The sequence below is a fragment of the Balaenoptera musculus genome, chromosome 9 (genome assembly GCF_009873245.2).
Source record: "Balaenoptera musculus isolate JJ_BM4_2016_0621 chromosome 9, mBalMus1.pri.v3, whole genome shotgun sequence".
In the NCBI taxonomy this organism is placed as follows: Eukaryota; Metazoa; Chordata; class Mammalia; order Artiodactyla; family Balaenopteridae; genus Balaenoptera; species Balaenoptera musculus.
Genome location: NC_045793.1, coordinates 16,296,828 through 16,322,494, shown reverse-complemented (window position 1 = coordinate 16,322,494; position 25,667 = coordinate 16,296,828). Strand labels below are relative to the sequence as shown.

At 45.2% G+C, this 25,667-nt stretch overlaps 1 protein-coding gene across 1 annotated transcript in view; it reads right to left on the bottom strand.

Annotated features, from left to right (window-relative positions):
- Window positions 1–1,335: 1,335 nt before the first annotated feature.
- Window positions 1,336–25,667, bottom strand: part of CREB3L2 (cAMP responsive element binding protein 3 like 2) — a 121,004-nt gene continuing 96,672 nt past the window's right edge. Inside the window, exons 5-12 of the mRNA XM_036863271.1 lie at window positions 24,659–24,843; window positions 22,131–22,277; window positions 20,329–20,387; window positions 18,941–19,009; window positions 6,721–6,820; window positions 6,311–6,437; window positions 4,418–4,634; window positions 1,336–2,697 (exon numbers count right to left, since the gene is read on the bottom strand). Of these exons, the coding sequence (XP_036719166.1) occupies window positions 2,622–2,697; window positions 4,418–4,634; window positions 6,311–6,437; window positions 6,721–6,820; window positions 18,941–19,009; window positions 20,329–20,387; window positions 22,131–22,277; window positions 24,659–24,843 (980 nt within the window). The 3' untranslated portion in view covers window positions 1,336–2,621. The remainder of the gene's footprint in view (window positions 2,698–4,417; window positions 4,635–6,310; window positions 6,438–6,720; window positions 6,821–18,940; window positions 19,010–20,328; window positions 20,388–22,130; window positions 22,278–24,658; window positions 24,844–25,667) is intronic.

Genomic DNA, 25,667 nt, shown 5'->3' with positions numbered 1-25,667 from the left:
GAGGGAAACAAATCCATTGACATTGTGGGATTAACCCTGGAAAAGAAAAGGTGCACACACTCATAACTATTTGGAACCAATCTGGTATTATCCAACTCTTCTGCATCCTCTTGACTCCATTACATCCTCCTAAAGGGATAACTGTTTAGTTCCCCTTACTCGCCCAAGCAAGGAGTGGAGGGCAGAGGTCTTTCTCATAATAGCAGCAATTGGTCCTTGGATCCCCTTACGATGGCCATTTGAGCTCTCAGGCTGATGTCCCTGGTCTCTAGACACAGATTCAGTTGTGGGAAGAACGGTTTCCCAGAGATCAAGCCCTGCTGTATGGAGGGCTGGAGACGGTGATGTCAAGCAAGGGTAGGTCAGGGAGGAAATAAAATCCTCAAGGCACTAAAGACAGGCGCTAGGAGTTTGCTGCCCTTTTCCTTCTCCCTCCTTATTCAGAAGAGCTGGTTTTCTACTCAGGCTGATCCAGGAGACTTAAAAATCCGATCTGGTTCCAGTGCGTCAGGTGGGGAAGATGACCCATTCTCACTGACATACAAAAGCTTGCCTTTCTTATCGTCCAAATACTCCTTGAGTTAATTCTATATTCTTACCTTCTTAGCCGCCCTCTCCCTCCCCCCACACACAGGCTGCCCGTGTCTGATAATTACATGACATTTTAAAGAGAGGGATGGGTCAGTCGTGGCCCATGGTTAGCAGACACCAGCCAGGCCCAAGAGGGTCTAGAGCAGAAGAGAAGGAGAGGAGAAGGTAGAGGGAAACAGAAGCGGGGCGCATGCTAGCATCCTTCCTCCTGCACAGCCCAGCCGGTCTCAGCCCTCCCTGGCCAACGGAAAGGACAGCGAGAGGCATGCAGAGGACCGAGAGGGCTGCCAGGACCACTGCAGTCCTGATCCAGCTTTACATCAGTGCTAAGAAGATGAATTTGGCCGCCTCCCAGCCAGAACTCTCTCCATCACAGTAGGGAGAGAGGAATCACTGACGGTGAGCCCCGAAGGTACCAGATCTGCTTATGAGGTCTGACGGCAAATGCTAATGACACCAAATCCTGTGTCTGCTATGGAACAGAAGGCCCAGGTGTGGCTTAATCTCTCCTAAGTACAGGTTCCAATGACAATGTAGAGGAGAGACAGAAACGGAGACAGAGAGAGAGTTAAAGCTGAGGGTGCTTCAGCTACTACTAAAAATAAAATACAAAACGTGAGCAAATTTCTTACACGAAATCTTTTACAAGCTAGGGGAAAACATTTAAGGGGAGTCTTCTACATTATACAGTAAAAAGTCAATTTCCATTTCTTATTTGTAGGAAAGAGGAAAGTTTTTTTTAAACTACAAAAGTTACTTTTAATCATTAAAAAAAATAAGAGTAGGTTGGGGGATTAGGTCGTGTCTCTTTGGGTGAGCTGCAAAGTAGCCAAACCTGACTATAAAAGGTAAGACTGGATACACAAATGTCACCTACTCTGACCCCAGGAACAGGCCTCAAGGCTCACCTCCTGTGTTGAAGCAGAAGAGGAGGGGGAAAGCAGAAGTGTCAGGGGAGGTGGAGAGAGACAAGCTAGCAGGGTTGTCTGAAATGCCTGCTGTCAGGGACAGGGCTTCCCTTCCCTGTTATGGGTATGGGACAGAAAAAGCATCTATCCACAGAGCCCCAGACATGAGCAAGGCACTGCTCCAACTTTCCCTCTGAGTTCATTCTACAGGAGGACACATGCTTAGGGAGATTTCCCAACTATAATTATAGGGCTCCAGCAAAAAAGAAGAACAGAAAGCAAAACATGGCCTGGAAGGATTGGGGATCCCAGAGCCTAGGGTGCCCTCCTCGCTCCAAAGGCCAACAGAAGACTTTGCTAGCTTGGAGGGAGGCGTCCGGATGTCTTCAGTGTGGTTGCCCAGGGAAGCCTCAGCAAGCTAATAAATACTATTTACAAATGGGGAGGAGAAGCCAAGGAGGCAGAACTAGGGGCATGTGGGGACACAGATTGTGGAGAAATCCTACAAGCAACATGATGGGGCAGGTTTGCCTGGAGTAGAAAAGCCTGATTCCTTCAGGCATTGCACTTGCGGCCTGAGAGTACGAAGGGGACGCCTCGCTCCAGCTCCAGTGCCGGAGGACAAGTCAGTGGGGGCTCAGCGCAGAGCGGCAGGAGAGACCCAGGCTGAGCAAGGCAGGACGTCAGTCAGTGCTTTGCCAGATTCCAACAGGCATCCTGGTATTTCTGTGGCTCGAGCTGGGGGTCTCGAATGAACAAGAGTCAGCTCTTCTTCAAAGAGGTGGTCACACCCACCCCGGTGAGAAGCAGGCAGTATCTTTTTGGCACTGTCGGTAGAAACAAGCCTGCTCGTCCCACCCCTGACCCTAAGATAATTTCCTATGGCAGTAAGCAACAGGGAGGGAGAGAGGCGGGCTCGCTTCTGCAGGGAGGGACGTGGGACCGGGGGAGGCGCTCTCTCACCGTGGGTGGAGATCCCAGGCTGTCCTCGCATCCAAAGCCATGACTGCACGTCCAGGTCTTCGGTCAAGATCGGGTGGCAAAAAGGAAAAGCTTATGACAAAGGCGGTTTGGAGACATAAAGGTAGAGTGAGGAGATAGAGGGAGGTGGCGACGGTCTCTTTAAAAGGTGGCGTTCACTCTTCTGTCGAGTTCTACAACTTTTAGTGTTTCATTCCCCTCCAGTTTGGTGCTGACCCTGCAAAGGCATCAGAAGGAAAAAGAGGTCTTACTACCAACTGCCTCATGCTCGGTAGGATGACACAATCATTCCATGACTGCGACTCTGCGGGCTGGCCCAAGCACGCTTCTTGTCCTCTCCCCTGTTCCCAAAGTCTCCCGCTACCAGCCTATCCGTCATCCACATTCCTGCCTCTAGCCTCATGCCAGAGGAGACATTCCAGCCCAGAGGATAAACATGGCAGTTTGATACTGATTTGTTGTACATTGCTTTAAATGATTGTATTTCTTGAGGATGGTTAGTTACCCATATGCTAAACTCTGGGAAGGAGAAAATAAAAGGATAAAGACTGATCCTTGGTCTAGAATAAAGATTTTTTTAAAAAATCTAGATAAAGATGAAATCTTTATAAAGATTAAAAGATTCTAGATAAAGACTAAAAAAAAAAAAAAAACACCCAAACTAACTTGAAATAACAGTAAATATATAACAGAAAATAAATACATTATTAAATTATGTAACAGCCTAGAAAGTCTCTAGGCATTCAGAGGAGGGCTATGAGGGCTCTGATATCAGGAAGACATCCCAGAACAAGAGGGATTTCAATGGGGCCTTGAAGAGCTGAGACAAGAGGAGAGAAGATTTGTGTCATGAGTCAAGTAGTCGAGCAGCTGAGTCTTCTCTACTCCCAGTGGCAGCTCCACAATTCGCTAAAATAGGAATAATAATAATAATAAAAATGTCTAACCTCTTCAAGTATTTCAAAGGATTTACTGTATATGTCATATTTACATAGTGCTTGAAATAATAAGCGCCATAAATAATAATAATAAAGCACTATATACATGTATAATATAATATAAACATATAATAGTATGTATAATTACAAACTTTCCCCTGCAACATTAGGGGAAGAAAACTGAAGAATGTGCAACAAAATCTTTCCCACTTGCATTGGAATAGCATCATTTCTGGGAGGCACAGGGGCAGAGTTCAGCTAGACCACGAACCACACCATGTATAACCAGGATTGGATGCAGACGCTCCTTCCCGTGCCATTTGGTGTACCCAGGTATCTCCCCAGCATGACAACAATGCCCAGCAGTTGTACAAGCCTTTGTGTTTACACAAGGACTGTTCCTCATAACTATCTAAAGGAAACACCTCATGGAGAATTGGAGACAAATGTATGTTATTTTCAATATGGAAACACATACATGCACAGTGCCTCTCGAAGTGTCCTTCAATATTAATATGTAATTATAACTATATAATTATAATTAATGCATGTTTATTTACGTATAAATCATAAAACTACATACTGACATGTAGCATGACATATATGTATCTCTAGTTGGAAGGAAGCTGGGGAGTGTCTTGAGGCTGCATTTGCATAGCAAGTACACTGCTGTTACTGGATTGTATGTTTACTTGTGAGGCTTTGAGGGAGGAAGGGAGTCAAGCCCTTTCCCCCGATTCTTGGAGCCACCACTGCCAGCTCCCCAGTGGCGCAGCAGACACGGGGCCAGCTCACACCAGGTCTCTTCCCCAATCTCTGCTAGGGGCAGCTGTTCACAAGCAATAGACTCTCCAGAGTCCGGGTGCTGGAAATAGGTCTTGAAAAAGCCGAGGGTTGGACCAGGCCAGTGGGAAAGTCTGCACCCCACACTGCACGTTGCTGATGCATAGCCCATCGTCGGTGCCTTAGAGGAGGTGAATCTGTATCTATTTGACTCACAAGTGCTGCTGCAGCTCCAACAGCACTGACTTCTCCAGGCTGGTCTCATTTGATATAATGAAATGGGGAAGATCCACGTCAGGCCTGGGCTCCAGCCCTGATGCCCTGAGCAGGGAGGAACCTCCGTCCCAGCGCCCGAGCTCCCCAGCCGAGGCCGAACTGGACGGCTCCTCCAGGGGAGAATGTTCCTCATAGATCAGCAGGTTCCTGGATCTCACTGCGAACAAAGCAAAGTAGCAGGTGTTACGAGAGACCACAAGGGTACATCACATCCCCTCCCTCGATGCCCAGGGCTGGGAGCAGATGACAATTCATGGGTTCTTGTTGCCCAGGACAGAGGGTGCCAACTGGAGTTGGCTTTCTATAAAGGCTTCAGGATTTCAGAGTTTTGTGCATTGAAAAATGATACCAATTATAAAAAGTCTGGAAGAACAATAGAAAAGCAAATAAACAGGAAGCATACTGCCACCCCACTGCTTTGAAAATAAAACTCCCCTCCATGCCCCACCCCCAACCATCTGGGGGAAACAATTCATGGAGAATAGGAGTCAAATACTTGGAGAGGTCCAGATGCAGCTAAAATAAGCATTCCCAGTGAGTAGGTCTTGCATAGGGAGAAGGTAAAAGGGCAGAAAACTGTGTTTTCATTTAAAACTGGAGAGAAGGCACATAGCCAAAGTCATAAATCAAACAACGGAGACATTCTCTTTTGTTTTATAGGATAGTTGCATAGCTAGATGGCTCGTAGCAAGTTTCTACAACAGAGAAACTATGCTCCCATTGGCTTCCAATTAAATTTAGAGATACATTCCCTTAGGGAAAAAAGAATTTCCCGGGAGACCAATGAAATTATTTGGTTGAAATGTTAGCCTTTCTGTCATATACGTGGCAGGGATACACCTACCTCACAAAGACCACAGATCTTTCAGAACCACAAAATTATGCCTACTCCCCAAATCCAGTACCCCCTAATTCCACCCTTGTTCTTACTAGTGTATCTATTTTATGATCCCTACATATCACCTCTTTATTTCCTACATACTTAAAAGAGATCATTGATCTGGGTGAGAATATCACTTCTGACACCTGATTCTCCAAATTTTCTAAATCTTAGGCATCATATTTTGTAAGACAGGCTGATTCTTTAATTTCATTTTACAGATGCTTACTATGGTCGCATACAATTCCACTGAGTTGAATTCCTTGAAGATGTCATGGAAAACTTAATGCTCTCCCCACTCCTTCCCCCCAAATGCGCATCCCTCCCCCTTATCAGAACTCAAAAAGAAGACATCAGAATTTGCCAGGGAACACAGTCTAGAGTAGTAGTTTGCAAACTGTGCTCTGCTGAGCTCTAGAGAATTCCGAGGGGTGTCTCAGCCCAGTGGGTGAGTGCCACAAGGGGAGACCCAGCAGCCTGGGCACCAGATACCTCCATGGCTCTCTTCCTCCCTTCAATGGAGAAGTTACACTTTTACCAGTTCTTAAAAATTAGACTTTCATATGTAAACAGAAGCCAAGAACACTTCCTGCAATGTCTTGGCGGTCACAGCGATGACAGTTAACTGCAGAGTAACTAATTCGGGGGCAGATGCTTGTGTGGGTCTATTCAATGAATGTTTTTTATGGGGGAGAGGGAACAGTGATATCGAATTGCCTTCTCCCAAGGAATGGATATAGATGCATTTTTATGGATAAATGATTTTGAGACCACTGCTCTGTACCCAGGGAGGTTTATCCTATAGCTACTCTAAACCAAGTGGTTTAGTAAAGTCCTCCCATCTAAAAGAAAAAATTAGACTCTCACGTAAGACTTCTTTCAGAAAGTTAAGCTTTGAGAAATGAAAGAGAAAAGAAACAAGACACCCCCCAAGTTGCTGAGTGCTGTCTTACCAACGGAGGCTGTGTAGGGCTCCTGCATGGAATGCTGGTTGGGCAGGGCCATCTTGGTGGCAGAAGGATAGGGCCCATAGCCCTGAAAGAAGGTGCCGAATGCAACGGCAAAGCATAGCACAACAACCTGCAGGACGAGGAGAGAAAGTGGAACGCCGTCAATTCCGAGATCCACAGAGCAAACCTTTACACCTGCAACACCTGGGAGGTTCAGGAAGACAACTCCCCTCCATCAGGCCAGCAGACCGTACGCAGTCAATCACCATCACATCATAGCGGAGAAACAGCCTTGGAGTGAGCTGCGTGGTCCCTCGAACCCCCCCAGCACTTGGACGTGGCAAGCTGGGGAGAGACTGGAGATTGGGGAGTGGGCCGGGGCAGTGATGGCGCTGTCCCTTCAGGAAACTCACCATGAGGCAGGTGCCAGTCTGCGTGCCAGCCAGCTTGCAGGTGCGAGAAACCTTGCCCATCACCAAAGTCTGAAGCTTCTGCAGCTGCTGCAGGAGAGTTCTGCAAACACAACAAATCAAAGCCATGAAGGGCGTCTGAGAGACAAGAGAATGCTTGTGGGTGATCTCTGCCCCAGGCTCCAGGGAAGTTGCTGTGGCTTTGCGTCTGAATTTGAACACAGTACCAAGAAAAATTTCCTCTGGTGAAGACATGTACGCCACTGTCTTCCAGCACCAGAGTCGCAGAGCTTACGGGGCTCAGAATCCGCCCACATGAGCAGCTTCTCCATTCTGTACTATTCTGAGTAAGTCATCTCTATGCCCCAAATCATCCCTGATAATCCCGGGATTTGTTTGTCAGCCATTGAGAAAAAATATAAGCAAAAATTGGCTGGTGATGGTGAACCAAGGAGAATCCGTTCACCCAAGAGAAGAGAAACGTTGAAGAAGATGCAAGAAAGGAGAAAAGCATGAAGAAGACGATGCCAGGCAGAGAACAAGTGGAGGGGTGGCCAGAGGAGATGGCTGTGACAGGAAGGGGTAGCAACATCTCTGAGCGGCAGGTGCTCAGATGGCAGATCTGAAGAGAGGGAGAGAGACGGAGAGGAAAACAAGAATGGCGGGGAGGCAAACAGCCATGAGCACCTCAGGCCTGTGGTACTTGAAGGCTCACAGCACCTCCATAGGCAGAAATGAAGCCCAAATATGAATCGGGAGCAAAGAAGCCTGCTCAGCTGGACACACCTTCAGAGCCAGGATCTTGGAAGCCATCCTCTGATGCAGACTCTGATATTCCTCCAGGAAAAGACACAGAGCAGGAGCAGAAAAGGAGTTGTTCTCTCCCTGAAATTGAACAGCTGTGCACACCCTTGCAAGGGTGGGGTTTGAGGGTGAGAACGGTATGTTCTGCTCTGTGTGACGTCAGGTCACAGGAGGAGCAGATGGTGAATTTCTTTGCAAATTCTGAACAGTGTGGCCATAGAAAAGGATCCCACAGCACACACTCCTGAATTAGAGCCTTGGGGATGAACTCTGCGTGAGCAGCGCAGAGACTGCTCCTAGCCCCCATCCCTCTTCTCCAAGCCCAGTGCACTCGGCAAGGTGGAGAGGTTTTCCAAGCAGATGCTTTCTTCTTGGGTCTCAAAGATTTTCAGAAAATTCATGCTGTGATGGAACATCAGAAAGCCAGACAAGTTCACTGAAAAGCATCAGCAAATCACTCATTTGCAGAAGAATTCTGGGCTTTGGCAGATAACTTGCCTCCACCATAGCCCATCTCCTGAACAGCTTCCAAGTGCTGGAAGGACATGCAGGTTTCCCAAGTTGCAGTTTCCCCCATGACCAGTACCAGCGAAACAGGTTCTCTCAGGTTTAAGCCAACTAAGGACAGGTTGGCAGTAAGACCACTGCTTTGAGCAGTTCAATGGATAAGAGCGGAGGCAGAATTGGAGACCACAGCATGTACAGCGAAGGCTTTCTGAACTCAGTGACCCTGTGTGATCCCATCTACACCGTATTTTTACCTTGTACAGTGGTTTTGTTTTTGTTTTTGTTTTTTTAAATTTATTTTTTTTTTTTTTTTTTTTGGCTGTGTTGGGTCTTCGTTTCTCTGCGAGGGCTTTCTCAAGTTGCGGCAAGCGGGGGCCACTCTTCATCGCAGTGCGCGGGCCGCTCACTATCGCGGCCTCTCTTGTTGCGGAGCACAGGCTCCAGACGCGCAGGCTCAGTAGTTGTGGCTCACGGGCCTAGTTGCTCCGCGGCATGTGGGATCTTCCCAGACCAGGGCTCGAACCTGTGTCCCCTGCATTGGCAGGCAGATTCTCAACCACTGCGCCACCAGGGAAGCCCTGTACAGTGGTTTTAATTTAAGCAAAACAAAATCATTCATCCCATTATTTCATATCGTTAAATTCTATTAATATGGAGGTCTTTTTAGTACTTAGTTGTACGTTTTCTTGCTTTATGGTTATCTAGAAGCATAATCACAAGCAGTACAGAGTGGTTTATGTTTCTGTACATTCAAGCAACACGTTCTTTAAAAGAGTTTTGTGAGTTACTCAAGGCTGAGAAATACTGATAGCGTGATTATTGTAAATTCTACTTTAGGAAATTGTGTCATTTGTGACAACATGGATCAACCTGAAGGGCATCATGCGACGTGAAATAAGCCAGACAAAGAAAGATAAATACCACGTGGTATCACTGACACACGGAATCTTTAAAAAAAAAAAAAAAGTTGAACTCATAGAAATAGTAGACAAGCGGTTGCTAGGAGCTGGGGGTGGGGAAATAGGGAGAGGTTGGTAAAAGGGTACAAACTTTCAGCTATAAGATGAATAAGGTCTGAGGATCTAGTGTAAAATATGGTGACTCTAGGTGATAAAACTGTACCATATAATTGAAATTTGCTAAGAGAGTAGAAATTAAATGTGTTTACCAAAAAATAAAGATAAGGTAAATAGGTCATTAACTTGATGTGAGGAATCCTTTCACAATGTATGCATGTATCAAAGCATCACATTGCACACTTCAAATATCTCACAATTTTACTTGTCGATTACACCTCAGTAAAGATGGAAAAAAATTAGAAGTTTGCAGTTAAATGATCGTATGATGCAGCAAGTTTTTTTCCTCATCACACTTTCTTCTCCCAGGACCTCCCAAGAGTGCCCCATTCTTACTGGCTTGCACGGCTGCCTTTTCAAAGCTAAGAGCTGAGTGACACACCCACTTCCTGGGTGAGCGTTCCTTCTGGCAGAGCTGAGATCTAGTGGGCAGTGGCACACATTTTATTGACAACATCCTGTAATGCCAGCCCCAAAGCCCTCTTTGGGTTCTCCCTGCTGTATTTCTGGAACTCGTGGGGAAGATACACAGGTGAGCCATAGATAAGACCTATGCTTGACCGTGCGGCACAAACCTTTTCTCTCATATTCTGGCCTCCTCCTGTGGGTACTTTGTTACCAGCTAAACTACAGAAAGGGGCCTCACTGTTTCCTTGGTGGGCTGCTGAAGAGCCACGTCTGTAATGCTGGCTGCCGCTTCTGATGGGCACCTCAACTCCCATGGGGCACCCTGCTGCCTGCACTGGCAGCTCCAAGGTGTTGAAGCTCAGTTGTGCTCTGTGCGTGGAGGAGTTGGTGGAGGACATTCCTCTATCCAGGCTTCCATTAGACAGCGGATTTCCAGATGTTACCACAGCCATTTACTTTTGGTCCAAATTCTTAAGGTGTTTTTAAAGCAAAATTGCCATTTCCATTTTTACCAACAGTCCCCATTTACTGCTCAATCCCTGCCCTTTGTCCCGCCTTCAGAGCATGAACCACTGAGAAAACCAATTGCACACAATACTCGGACTCACTCCTCCCTTCCAATTTCTGATTGTGATCACGAGGCCTGGGACCCCTTCCCTAGGATGAAGAGTCTCCCAGGAGGCTCCACAGTCTGTTCTGAAGACAGACCTCTGACAGGCCACACACACCTAAACCCCAATGGCATAATGCCTTAGGCTCAAGTTGGGAACCCCAGCTATAGGTGTAAAGTGCTATCAGTTTGGAAGAAGGACCATCTAAGTCTGGCTGGGCGAGCAGGAAGGGCTGTGTCCTTACTAGTGGTGTGGTGCTTTACTTGGCATTCATCAGCACATCCTTTGCAAACTCAAAGACAATTATATTCTGAATCCACTGCAAGTGAAAATGGTGGTTTAATGGTCCCTGATTTCCAACAGTTTATAATCCAGCTCTTGAAGATGAGCAAACACGTAGTTCAAAATAGATTTTTCACTTTGAAATTTTGGTGGAAAGCCACAGGGATTCATAATGCGCTGTTTGCTGCTGCTTCTCCTACTCGGATTAGCGAAGGTGAACTCGCGGGAATGATGACACTCTGAAGGCCCCATCCATCAGCAACAGAGGGATTCCACCCAAGGAAAGCAGGGTAGCTCATCCATGCCCCAAAATCTAAATAGATTTCCATGATGTGATAAAGTCTGGGAAATTCATAGACATTCATACAACAGAAACACTCATTTTTGTCATAAGGAAAGAAAATTATTAGTGACTGAGTGTCCACTGGCTGAGTTCTAGAACTTCATATACTGAGATACTATGTAAAGGTTTCAAAGACATGTAACCAGTAACTAGAAGACCTAAGATGTAAACCCAAACCTATCTGACTCCATAGCTCACGTACTTACCAATTCAGCACACCATGGTACCCGAACCTATAACCTAATAAAATTAATGATCAAAAGATTTCTTACTTAAGTAGATTTTTCTTAAATCCAGTGACATTAACATCATATTGAGGGAATTCCCTGGTGGTCCAGTGGTTAGGACTCGGTGCTTTCACTGCCGAGGCCCGGGTTTGATCCCTGGTCGGGGAACTAAGATCCTGCAAGCCGCGCAGTGCAGCACCCCCCCCCCAAAAAAAGCATCACATTGACAACAGCACAACCAAGAGATGTGTCCACCATTAAATACGAAAAGATTACAGTGACCAAACTGCAGACAGAAGGGCCACAGTGAATCTGATGGCAGTGAGATACATACTAACAAAGTTTCAGTGATCTGATACAAATAAAAGCAATAGGGTAAAATAAACATTTCCTGGCAGATCTCTGGATATATCAAAATAAAATGCAAATGATGGATAAAAGAATAATAGGTATTCCTTAGCCCACGTCAAGTGTCAGGAAGTCAAACCTGAGCTTTGTTTAGGAAAATGGAAGCTATAAGACCTGTCCCTCCACTGGACACCAAAAGAGCCGATGAGATGGCTTTAGGATTACTAAGTCAGTAATATTCACCAGAACACGGCGATAAGCTCCCAGGAAGAGAAACCTGAATTTAGATCTCAGTACCATGGTTTTTAATCACATTACTTAAGTCCTGAGTTCAGGCACTTAGTCAAAGTTAATTCTCTTGACCTCACCAGCTAACAGAATAATGAGAGAATCCCCTTCTGGGGTACTCTGGGTTTGCTGAAACAAATACACCTTTGCAGAGTGCTTGCTATTTCTTTCCACTGATGACAGATGAGTCTCTTTACAGGAAAGCCTGGAATCTCACAACTGATATGTTGGTCTGAGATGATGTGGTACTTTCCCTGATGCCATTGGGATAGATGCCATGGCCTGAAGCATTGGGAGCTTGGATGACAGCTGTTACCCTGCTTGCATAAAGGGTTGGCTGGAGAAAAGACAGCCAACAGATGAAATGGAAGAATTATTTTAAAACTAAAGCTATAAAAAAGTCAATCATAGGACAGACTCTCTTTCCAACAGTGCATTCAGAGCTCAGTTTAAACTTCTCCTTTATTACTGTATGTTAAATCATCAGTGATCATGGCTAATTATGGCTTAATGAATTCTTGGGCTTCCGGGAGCAAGGTCTTAATTTAGAGAGACGTTTATCTGGGCCAAGACATTTTTCACAATTTGTTAAATTGGAGGGTCCAACACTTGATTGAAAATGTGGATTTTGTCCTGTGGTGAGATGTAAAAATAAACCTTATGGCTGTCCTCACACAGCTCCTAGTAAAAGAGCAGTTAAAGGCAGCTGCCAGCCTTGCCCAAAATAAAGCATCACCCTGTATCTTGGGAGGCATATCAAAGGAAATTGGGCAAAACATTCAAAAGTAGCCAAGAGTGTGAGACACAATCTTATAAAAACTGGGAAATGCATCAACAGCCTCATGTGTTTTCTTGTATTTGGTTTAATTTTGTTTTCTTATGTTTCTGTTATTTAAGGGAAACAGCAGGGGTTGGTGTGGGGAGGGAGCGAGAGAGAACGAGCTAGTGATACAGTCACTGCATCTTATACTTTGAACATTCTAGTACCTAATTTCCCACTGGAGTCAGAAACTAGGACCCAGGAAAAATAATAAACTGATGGTTCCCAATTACTTGCTGTGTCAGGAGCTTCAAACCAGGTACTCTCTATAAACACAATTTCCATCAAATCCTATAACACACCTTACTCAGAAATGGAACTAGCTGGGCTACAATGCATGTGTGCACATTTGTGTGCGTAAGTAAACCACCCTCTGGGTGAATCAGCCTCCCACAGGAATGAAGGAACTTTTTTTACTTATGGAACTACTTAGAGCAGTAAGTTCTAAATTCCAAATCATGAACCATTCGTGGGTTGTGAAAACAGCTGGGGTGTGACTGGTGTATTTAATGAAACAGAATCAAATACAACACACAATATCTGAGGGCATCACACATAGTAAATAAGTATTCATTTGTGAAACATTCATATTAGTTATGAATGTGATGTATATGTACGTGTGGTGTGTCTGGGTCACTACACAACATGTAAAACAATATGATCAAAAAAGTCTAAGTGCTACTTATTTAGTGCACACATGCAAAAAAATTATATGAGTGAACATTAGGTGGCTTCATGATGGAAGAGGCAGGCACCCATGTCCTTTCGAAGCAAAACCCCACCTGAATCCCTCCCCACCCACCCCAGTCTTCTAGAATTAGTGTCCAAGATCGGAGGGTTGGGGGGAGGTGTCAAAAAGCAAAAACAGGGACTTCCCTGGTGGTGCAGTTGTTAAGAGTCTGCCTGCCAATGCAGGGGACATGGGTTTGAGCCCTGGTCCGGGAAGATCCCACATGCCACGGAGCAACTAAGCCCGTGCGCCACAACTACTGAGCCTGTGCTCTAGAGCCCGTGAGCCACAACTACTGAAGCCCGTGCGCCTAGAGCCCGAGCTCCGCAACAAGAGAAGACACTGCAGTGAGAAGCCCACGCACCACAATGAAGAGTCGCCCCTGCTCACCGCAACTAGAGACAGCCCGCGTGCAGCAACAAAGACTCAACACAGCCAAATAAACAAATAAATAAATAAAATTATTTTAAAAAAAGCTAAAACACCTACCTCAAAATCCTTAGGCGGAGGGTGGGGAGGTGGTAGGATATAATGTTAATAATAATTCAAAACATTGCATAACAATATTTAAGGAGCCTCTCAAACTACCTCAAAGACTTTTAAATACTAAAGTGTAAACTCTTATACAAAAGATAATCACATTCTGCTAAAATCCTAAACTTTGAATAAATACTCATTTATTTATGATCTTTCACTTAAGTTTTGAAAGTTGTTCATGGGGCTCTGGCCTAAATTTTTAAAAATACAAATGCTCTCCTTTCTCTTACTGTGTAATTGCCACATTATAAGGAGGTTTATTTTTCAGGGACCAGAGGGCACTTCTGAAATATTCTATCACCTAGTCACCCAGGAACACAAAAAAGAGAGAGTTCTAGAATGTTTTCCAGGGCTGAGGAATGTCTAACTTTACCATGGAATCCTACTAAAATGCCTTTGTAAACTCTCTGGGAAACTCAGTCTAGTATCCAACAATCCTTTGAAGTTTGTAACATTTTCAACTGAAAAGAAAGCTTATACTCTTCACACAACCAGAAGTTAGAGATAATGGAGAAATGAAAAGTGATTTAAACCAAGATAAAGGTCTGCAGAGGGTCATTCCTGGACGTGGGTCATTCATGAGCACTCTAACGGCCTCTCTGTGCACAGCAGGAGAGTGGGACCAGCTGATGACAGTCAGCCGAAGGGAAGAGAAGACTTCACATGTGGAAGACACAACAGTGAGGAGGAAGCCGACAGACAAAACTGGTGCAAATGGACGCAGCTGTGCGGCTAAACCAACAAATGAGGAGAGCGCAGTCAGAGCCCAGTGGGCTTGGCTGGAAAGACCTCCATCAGGAATCATATGCAGATTTTAAAGAACAAGAAAAGTAGAGACAGAGAGGAGGACTGTAGCTTAGAGGAAGGTCAAAGAGGAAAACTAATGAATTCTTGTTTCTGGTAACAACACAGACAGGACAAGCATATCCCTCACCTTCTGTGAGGTTCGGAGAAAGAATACCAATGAGGCCCACATCCCACACATGTCATACATCCTAAGGGTTCTCCTCACCCCACCTACCCCAAGCCAGGCAAACACTGCCCACGGGTACCCCTGACACCTGCTCCGTCGAGCTCCCTCCAGGGCCAGGTCAGAGCTCCAGACAGATATACGGCCTTGCTCCTGCTGACTCCTCATCCCACGGGGAGGGGCGTGGCTAGGGGAAAGCCAGAGCAGGGCCCCCTAAAACACAGATCCCAAGCTGGGCCCTCTTGTTTGGAACTACGGTTGACCCCGTGCTGGGAAAGGCAGCAGTCCTTGGAGAGAGAGCACGACAGCGGCAAAAGAGACCGAGGTAAAGGCCAGGTGAGAAAGTAAGTGGCTGCGGTCTAGTCCCTGTCCTGCCTCTAAATGGATGATCTTAACCTCATCAGCCCTCAGTTTCCGCTTCTTTAAAAGGAAGTGATTAACAGTTAAATGAGATGATGTCTAAAGTACATTTCAAGCCTAAGCTCCTATGAGTCTACAAATCAGGGCTGAGGAGAGGGATAGTGGCTCACAGCCCTACAGCCTATATATAGCACGAGGGCAAAATTAAAAATGAATGGAGCAAACTGGGCCACAGACACCTAAAATGGATGGGCTGGGCAGTACATGTGCATCACTTGTGCAGAAGAAAAGGCTAGAAAGTGGGGGAAAGACAGGGTCTCTCAAGAATGAGACATGCAGCTCGGAGAGACGAAAGATAAGCAAGGAAGGCCAGGAAGACCCTCCGGCGCCACGCATGGCCTCGCCTGGACTTTGCAAGTGCAAATGTATATCCTGATCGAGCAGCGGAAGGAGGGCCCCCTGGGAAGCCATCTCACTCTCAGCGCACACATTTCCTGGTGGCATGCGATTAGCAGATCGCCTTCCCACTGCTTCGGCTGCTCTCAGGCTCCTGGGGTAAGGCTGCAGAAGTCTCCTCTCCTGTCTCCATCCTCTTCCAGCTTCCTGAGCTCAGATAAAAGGGGCTGTTCTGCCTAGAAGCCAAGAGCATGCTAAATGGCTGCTGCTGAGGTGAGTACTAACCGAACAGTCGGGCTTGATTTGGAATCTGAGCGCTCGTTCTCATCTGGATAGATGGAAAGTCCCTCGTGGCAGGGAGCACAGAAGTGGTAAAATGTAAAGAGGTATCATTTGCCTTTATTTTGGTCCACGTACCCACTTGCCTTTCCTGCCACATCGTGCCAAATGAAACAATGGCACACAAGGTCTCCCACCCCACTTCTGGTGACCCAGGGTCCTGTCCACTTCTCACAGCCATTTCTTTCTGCCTCTGCCCAGCTACCTCCAAAGGACGTTAATACCAGAAGCACGAACAGGACACAAACACAGGTGTGTGTTCGCTGGGCCCTACCCTGTGCTTAGTTCAAACACTGGGTCACTCACATGGTGTGACGAATAAAGGGTCCAAAAATCTCCCCTTACCACAGGCCCAACACACCAACTCCTCCTGACTGGTTTAGGGCAGGAGATTGCCACGGTTCATGTTACAGTCACTCCGGCTACTGCAGTGTCCTCTGGCGAGGGGAGGCGCTTGGCAGGAACAGAAGAAGAAGGGAGAAGAGGAAGTCAGGGGCAAGGAAGGCCCTTCCTCGTATGAACAAGAGCGGCTCAGCTTTTATTCCCTGACTTCTCAAGCCAAAGCACATTAAAAGCTGCTGGACTGAGAGATTAAGACTATAGCAACTCCCTCATCAGACTACCTGTGGGAAGATTGCAGGTTAATCAAGTATCAGCCATTTCCACCATAAAAGGTTGTCTACCAGGAGAGGTAAGTTTGGAAGAGGGAAGAGACGGCACTTGGGCCTCTGGGGGATCCACAGGGGAGGCTCCTGCCAGTCAAGGGACAAGCAGAACACCACCAGCATAAGATAGACGGTTTTCTCAGTCGAGGTTCCAGCAGGCTGAATGGCCGGGAAAAACTTCCACAGTCAGTGAAGGAAACAGAAAGAAAACCACCACTGGCTCTCAGGGAAGAACGCCAGATATGCTGACGCCAAGCTCAAATATGCATATGCTCCCATAACTCATATTGCATAATAACTAATATCGTATTAAAAAGGCTGTGGCCATTATTGTAAAACAGAAAAAACAATTGCAAAACACGGACTGTTGTTACATAGAATCACATGTGCTTTATGTCAGTGCTCCTCAGATGACAGCTCTTTATCAAAATCTGAAAGAAATAGGAATCTGTAGAAATATATTTACTGATATAAAAATATATACCCAGTGTTTTTTGTTAAATGGAAAAGGCTCTTAACAGAGGAGGATGTACAATATAAATACATATATGTAAAATATTCCAAAATGTAAACATCTGTCTAGGTGAAAAGATTGTAATTTTTTTCCCCTTTTTTAACTGTATTTTCTAATATTTTCTACAATGGGCATATATTACATGTGTGGGTTTTTTTCTTTTTAAGTTTAGGAAAATATGATAGAGCAGGGTCAGCCTGGAGAGGGGAGGAGAGACCCTTTTTCCCAGGAAAGGTGGCAGCGACCCCGTCTCATCACACGCACCCACTGCTCTTTGTGCCTCTGCTGCCCCCGTGTGGCTGTGAATAGACCTGACACCCAGAACCCCTAGACTAGACCCAACGTGGACCAAACTCCACGGTTATCTTGGATGGATTCCTCTTCCCCTTCTCACCAGTTCATGACCTGGATTTGTCCCATTCATGAACACAGGACTTCTGCAACAGCAAGTGCTAGGACAGGGGGGTGGGAACACTCTCAGCTCAGGATGTTAACAAGATGGATACAGACGTTGGTGGGGTTCAGGACCCTGAGAACCACTCTGGCAGGAGTAAAGGTGGAGATAAGAAGAGAGGAAGCCTCAGGAGACTAATGGCCAAAGGCAACCATGGAACCGGAAACCTGAAGTCATACTGGAAACCAGCTGGTTTGCCTCAGGGGATCAAGGTGATACCACATGGAGCTGGTGACATTTACTTACTTCTGTTGTTTGTCTACAGAGCGCTAGAGGTGATTGCCCTTGACTTGCTATATGAGCACACATTCCCAGAAGTGCAGAGGGAAACCCAGCGGGGTCACAATGTCCACTTTTCCTACTGATGGTATTTTTACCTTATGACTAGATTAGCCTGCTGTTTGAGCAACAGACCATGAAGATTTAGGAAATGGGAGCCAAATTTCAAGTTATTATGAAATGACATGCAAATAGATTTACCCTGATCCCTTAACATTTGCAAAATTGTTACTAGGCATTAGTGCTAAGCCTTAAAATGATGAATTAAAATTTTGCTTACCTAAAAGTCAATTTTTCTCTGCTTGGATTGTCAGATCTATAACAACTAAGGGCAACAGGATCCCTTGACTAATGAACACTTTAACTTTCAAAGCATAGGCAGGCTCCGTGAGCGCGCGCGCGCGCGCACACACACACACACACACACACACACAATGAAACTCCCCAACCGCCATTTCTCAGCCCTATACCTTAACCCCTTTCTCTTGCATATGACCCCGGGTAACGCTCAGTATGCTTCTCCTACATCGAGGCTCCAGGACCAGATTGCCTGCCTTCAAATGCAGCCTTCTAGCATTTACTGCGTGACCTTGGGCAAATCACCTAACCTTTCTGAGTCTCAGGACGTCCTTTATATAATGGGGATAGTAACAGGACCAGCTCATAGGGCCATTAGAAGGTTAAATGAATTCATATCTATAAAGTGCTGAAAACAGTACCTGGCACAGGAGGTGCTAGAGGAACTATCCTATAGTTATTTTTCAAAATGGGCTTAAAATGTAATTAATTAATTAACTTTTAAAAACAGTAATTAAAAAAACAAACTTGGTTTTCTCTCCATTTTTTTTTTACTAAAAAACACCATTTATTACTCAAATTGGGTGACAAAAAAGTGGTCAGGCCCTCTTTGTCCACCTGTAAAGTCTGATGTCATTTTCAGGAGAATCAGACTCATTGACCTTATTCTTTTCCAAGCCTCTTCCTTAACCCCCTCATCATAGCCCTTATCAGAATCAGCCTCTTCATCAATCCCACGTACTTTAGGAAAAGTAAAGGACATGCCTCTGTGTGTGTGTGTGCGTGCACACACGCGCACACACGGGAGGAACAGGTGAGAGAAGTGCGACCGTCCTGAGCATCCTGACACAACTATCCTTTCAATGTCATCTCCTCCCCTCTCCTCCCAGCTCTGGCCCTGGATCTCCCCTTTTTTCCCCACCTTCCATCAGGCAGCTGTATTGGCTCCTCACTCCAGGGACCCTCACCTGTTGGTGTTCTCCAGAACCTCCACCTTCTTCCGAAGCTCCAAGTTCTCTGTTGAACAAGACTCCACCCTACAGAGGAGAGAGAGAGAGAAAAAAAAAACTTAGTTTTTTATCAGGGGAGCAAACACTAAGCCAGGAGCTCGGATGGAGGCAGGTGGGGTTCAGAGAAAAAAGACAGGGAAGCAGCTACTCTAGGGAGGTGAGGGAGAGAACTTGGCCAACCTGAGTTGGGGAAAAGGGTGAGGAGACCAAAGAAAAAGGGGAGAGAGAGAGATGGGTAACCAGTGCCTCAGTAATGGAAAATGAATAGGGATGGTACAAAACATAAACTTCTTTTAGGGTGTTCCAACCTTGATTTCTCTCGACTTCCCTATGGCTCTCAACGTCCATCACAATTCTCCCTCTACGCTACAGGGTCTGGATGCTGCTGGCTGTACTCTTGACCTGAAGGACTGACAGGAAGCCAAGGGGCTTGGGGCAGGGGGAGAGTGAAGGACAAGAACCCGGGACCTCAAGACAAGGGATCCAGGTGCCGGAGCAGGCATGCCCCGAAGAGGCAATAAAGAGATTTTCATCGAAACACCTTGACCCTGGATACCTATAGACAATAACAAACAGAATGGGACTGCTGAATGCTCTATTACCAACACCTAAATCAGGAGGAAGAAACACTGACTTTCAGTAGGAACTTCAAGAATCAGCCAGGATCCACCAACCGCTCCTCTCACCAGACACACATAAAGATTCATTTCTAGGTCCCGGGACTCATTCCCATCTTAAAATGGTATTAGTTTGTCAGATGGGAACTATTTTCTAGGGCTAATACAAAATTGTATTTAATTTACGTTTTTCTAACAGCCCTCCTGATATTCCAGGCTATTCAGAAGAGCAAAAGGTGCCTTCAAGTGTTTTTGTGAAAAGTCACTCACCTATAACACAAATTATAGTGGACAGAAAAAAAAGAACGCCAACCTGCCTTACTTACTTCATCCCCTGTTGCTTTCTCTAGCGTGCGAGGGAGTGTGGCCAACAGGAATTGATTAATTAGCACCTCTCCTCTGAGGAGTCCAGGAATACGCATGAAGGTTAGTATTTGTACTTATCTGAAAGGAAGCCTTCAGGGACTTAAGGACCCCTGGTCGGAAACTGTGCGGTACAAATGCCTACTAAGATTGAATGTACTTTTTATCACCTGCCAGATCTATAAGCTTTCCCCTCTAAAAACCACTAGGTGGCAGGCAAAACATAGCTGATAAACCAACAGCCTTTTTGCTGGGGTCCAGACCGAGAAATTGAACCCCCTTCTCATAGAAAGCAGGGCTCCCCCGCACTTACATTTCTCTACATGAATTGCTCAATACACACAACCAGTTTGGCAGGAGGCTTACTTTTTCTCCAAGCTGTCCATGTATTCCTTCTTCTTCCTCCTACTTTCCTGGGCAGAAATCTGCAATGGAAGGGGAGAAAAAAGGATTATGTTCCAGCTATCTCAGTAAACCAGTATGACAAGAGGCCATGAGCAAAGCAATCACAAAAGCCCTGCTCACTTTTGTGGCCACTTCCCATTTGTTTAACCTACTGGCTCATCTACTAATCACCTCTTCTGTCCTCCCTGGTTTCAACCAGCTGATGTTCTCATCTACTTTACAACACACTAGGCCCCCAGTGAGAAGGACAGTGGTCCAGCAGTCAGACTGGAACATGTGGGTCACGAACCATCTGTATGGTCTTAGATAAATGATTTCAATTCTGTGGACCTAGTTGGCTCAACTATAATACATAATATAAGCCAGTTGGGGTTAGTCGTATAAAAATTCCCTGGCGGTTCTGCACATGGACGAAGAATTTTAACTCTAAGCTCTTTCCTTCCTCTCTCTTTGTCTCCTCCCTCCTGCTCTGCCCACGCCCTAGCCATGCCTCAGGGCCTCTGCACCCCTGATCCCCAATGTAGGGGCCTAGGACTAGGAGACTGCTGGACCCAGGTATAGAACAGTGGTCTGCAGAATTTTTTTTTTTTTCATGGTTTAAATATTTATTTTCTTTCTTATGCATTACTTTTTTATAATTTAAATATAGAAGTTTGGCTGCTCTTCCACCCCCATACACATCTTCTAAATTTGGTATATGTGACTGGGTAAACAAGAAACAACATAAATTACAAATGAAGACATCCAGATAGACAGTGTTTTTCACTGTGCAGCTGATTTACAATGTATGATATTGATAACAGAAAAGTAATTACTATAAGCATTCATATGTGAACCAAGTCAATTAAGTTAACAGAAAAATTGTTTCTTAGCATGTATGATTAGTTAATCATTATTGGGCAACCAAGGAAAAAGTGGTCAGTTGCCACAATAAGATGGTCAGAAGAGACACCCTGTATAAATATCAAGCCAATATTAAATCAGGGATTTAAATAAAATAAGCGCTTTTGGAAATGTTGCAATGCAACAATTCCTCATACAAATTGTTTCATTTTAATATTAAAAGCAGTGTCATTAATTTACCAAGCATTAACTTGATTAAGAAATTATTCTAGGTTTGATAACTAGATACTCTATTAAATTTTAATATGCAAACAAAGTAAAAAAAATGAACAAACAGAATGCAAGATGAAGTTTTCATCCCTAAAATATTTGAAACTGATGGGAGAGATAAACAAGTAAACAAATCACGGCAATGAACTATGAAGAGGTATGTATAAAGTGGCATGGGAATAAACACAAGGAGAGGCATGTGAGGGAGATTTCAAAGAGTAGTTTTTTGTTTTTTTGTTTTTTTTTTTTTTTGCAGAATTTTTTATCAAAAACCTCTATCAAGAAAAAAAATTAAGCAAGCACCCATAATACATTTATATTTATTCATTTATAAATTATATACATGCCTACTAGAGGGAAATATTGTGCGTCTAATAAAACAAATTTTAAAGGCTGAGATTTTTTTCAAAATGGCAATGGGAGTTCTAATATTTTCTTCCCACCCCTGTATAGGTCATCTGAGGCACCGCAGAGTGTGCACGCCCGATCTGGAGGCCCACTGACCAGAAGATGTATGGGGAGGTCTGGGGGAAGACAGGGGCAAGCCTTGGTCCCCACCATGGGACGGGCCGGTGTTGGCCACCAGGAAGGGAGGGTGGGCATGCTGGCCGGGTTCTGCTCACAGAAGTACCTGGATTTGAAGGGCTCACCTTATTCTTGATTTTCCTCCGGATTTTCTTCAGGGCCTTCTCCTCTGATTTTGTCAGGGGCAACTTGGTGGGGATGGGATAGCCCTCGGCGATCAGGGTCCTCTTCTCCTCCTCCGTCAGGACCAGGGGGCCTGATCCCTGCAGCTTCTGTGCAGACCAAGGAGCAGAAAAGGGTCAAAGAGGAAAAGCCAGGCACACCGGAGAAACACCTCCTGAGGGGTGAGGAGGGTCTGTTATGACGTCTTGCCAATGGCTAAGGGAAAAGGAGGCCCATCTCTTTTGGTGAGAAACGGGCACTTTGAAGTGGAAGCAAAAATGCAAAAGACACTCGTGTGAGTGTTACAACCCAAGGATTATAATATAAGGGAACGGGTAAAGAAACCTCCACCCACCCATTATTTCCCAGAAAGTACCCTCCTGGCTAAAACATCAAAATGAAAGGATAGAATTCATTTCCCACGTCCCTAGAGATTTCCTGTCCTCGGAGTGATGAAGGATTCACTTGGAACTCTGTTTGTGGAAAGTTTTGTTGTTCTCCTAAAGATGCCATTTTGCAAGACGCTCTCTATATACTAGGAGTTGCTTCTTGACCTCTACTTCCAGCTAAGGGGCCAGGGCTCCTAGGGACGCACCTGCAGGCATGTTCCACGGAATTCACTGGTCAGCACAGTCCCAGACTGTCCATCATCAGTGGAGATGAGAACTGTAGCTCATCTCATTTCACCCGTATTAGGACAATGTGTTTATAATTAGTCAAATAAATGGAGTACCTATTGCATATTAGCTCCACGTTAGATGCACAGAAGAATCAAAACGAACTCCGTCTCTTAAGTAGCTAATGATCGAGACCAAGACTGAATTGAAACTCGTGAAAAGAATGAGAGCAATTAAATGCTAGACTGTAATATTCACTCAAGGTACATTAAAAATATGAAGAAGGAGAACGCTTATGTGAGTCTGTGTGATAAGGGAAGGCTTAGGGTAGCAGATAAGGCTTGAATTGGGCTTCCTGAAAGAAAGGAGGTGATTTACACAGAGGAGGGCATTACAACAAAGGCAGTATTGTAAAAAGTAACTGAAGAAGCCACTCTGCGTAGACGGGGTGAGGAGTTCTGGAAGCAGCAGCAGGTTGGGCACGTAGGAGGGTGTTTGTACCCAGCAGAGGTATGAGGGCTTGATGCCAACAGATAATAGGGAAACAACACAGATGCTGAGCCAGGGTATGATATGGGAAGGATTTCCTCCATGACCACGTGGAATGGATTAATTGTGGTAGGACCCACAAATCCACAGGATGGACACTACTTCAGTAATCAAAGGAGTGAAGGGTTAGAGGAGAGAAGGCAAAGGTGGAGTGGAAAGAGTTAATTCCCTGGCCCTTGGTAATAGTGAAATATAAGAACGTGGCCACAGATCTAGAACTTTGAGTTTCTGACACAGACTGAACTCAAATTTTCAAAATTATGTTAATTAATACATGATTCTTCTAAGAATTTTTAAATAACTCATTTCATTCAAATTTGCTCTATGTGATATTATAAATTCAATAAGGCTGGCTAATTTTTAAATCCTCATAGAAATCAATCGACTATTCAGAACAATGAGAAGTTAATTATCTAACCTTAATTTTTTTTTTAATTAATTAATTTATTTATTTATTTTATTTTATTTTTGGCTGTGTTGGGTCTTCGTTGCTGCATGCGGGCTTTCTCTAGTTGCGGTGAGCCGGGGCTACTCTTCATTGCGGTGTGCGGGCTTCTCATTGTGGTGGCTTCTCTTGTTGCAGAGCACAGGCTCTAGGCATGTGGGCTTCAGTAGTTGTGGCACACAGGCTCAGTAGTTGTGGCTCGTGGGCTCTAGAGCGCAGGCTCAGTAGTTGTGGCGCATGGGCTTAGTTGCTCCGCGGCATGAGGGATCTTCCTGGACCAGGGCTCGAACCCGTGTCCCCTGCATTGGCAGGCGGATTCTTAACCACTGCGCCACCAAGGAAGCCCTACCCCTAATTTTTATTTGGAAAAAGTATATATGTGAGGGATGAATGTTGACTCATGATTTCTATCCTGAGTCACTGGGTTAAGAGTTGCACCAGAGACAAAAAGGGTTAAATTATATTTTTGAGCTTTAGACATCAACGCATTTACTCTCAGAGTGATTTTTCAGTTCATCAAAGATTGCTTATTTAAAAAATAAATTATTTCCTATCATAGGTCATAAAGACCGCCTAATTGATGATAAATATTTGTGATACAATTTTGAGAAGAATAACAACACATTTTTATTCCTCATGTTTGTAGCTATAAAAAAGAAACATGTGAATAAAAACTGGAAGTGTGCACAGGAAAGGAAGAGAATGTGTTAGCATGATGAGGTCACAGGCAGTTCTTAGAAAATGTTCTTTAAGACTGTCATCCCCCTGCTTCAGCAGTTAGACCTAAAACTTCCTACAGGCTCCGAACGGTACCCACGCTGGGTGAAGGTCCGAGTGACAGAATGGGGGATGGGGGTGCAGGGATGCAGGGGACACTCACGTGCGGTGCGGTGAGGAGTGGGGAGCTGGCAAGTGCCGAGGGGGCCCGCGCTGGGGCCCTGGCGGGGCTGTGGGTCTGCGGCAGGCCAAAGGGGTGCAGGCGCGGGCTGGGGCTCAGGCTGCCCTCTGAGTCGCTGCTGTGGCTGCTGGGAGGGGTGGGCGGTAAGTGCAGGTGGTCCACGGAGGCTGAGGGGAAAAGAACGGATTGCATCCATCAGGGAGCAACAGAGCAGGACTTGGGGCAGTTCAACATTCAACATCCCTACAGCAGAACGCAGGACAGCCGAACAAAAGAATGAGGAATCTCTGCGTGTGGATATGGAAAGGCCTCCAAGATGTATTACTATTAAGGTTAAATTTTAAGAGTGTTTCTTTCAAAAAATTTGAAAGGTTGAATTATTGGGTTCCAAGTCCGCAGTCCTTGATATGGCCTCGTGGCAGGTGCTCTTGGCTGGATTTTCAGGCTTTATTTTGGATACATTTTTGGATTGGGTTTTTCAGTTTTACTTTGGTCAATGGGGGTTTCAGTAGATGTGACATTATTGTCTGCTGGTCTCAGCCTATAGAGGAGGGGAATAAATCAAGGTGCAAAGCAGTATATAAAGTAGCCCTCCTTTTGTATGAAAAAGGAGAGAAAGAGAATACAGACCCCCATTTGCTTGTATCTGCGTAAAGAAACTCTGGAAGGTATATAAGAAACTAATAAAATTATGACGTAATGGGGGCAGGAGAAATTACAGTAGGTAGGGACGGTGCTGGCATAGCCTTCCCTCTATTCATTTCATATAGTTTCCATAGTTTGACTTGTAAACCATGTTAATGTATTAGGATCTTTTTTTTTAATAGCAAAAGCAGGGAGCCCATGAGTGTTTGAGAAAAGCTCATTTGTTTCTGGAGGAATGTGCATGGTAGGGCCCATAGGCCAGATGCCAGGCATTCTTGATTCAGATAATACCCAATCCATCTGTGGATAGACAGGTGGGCATTGGAAGACCAATTGGGGGAGGGGT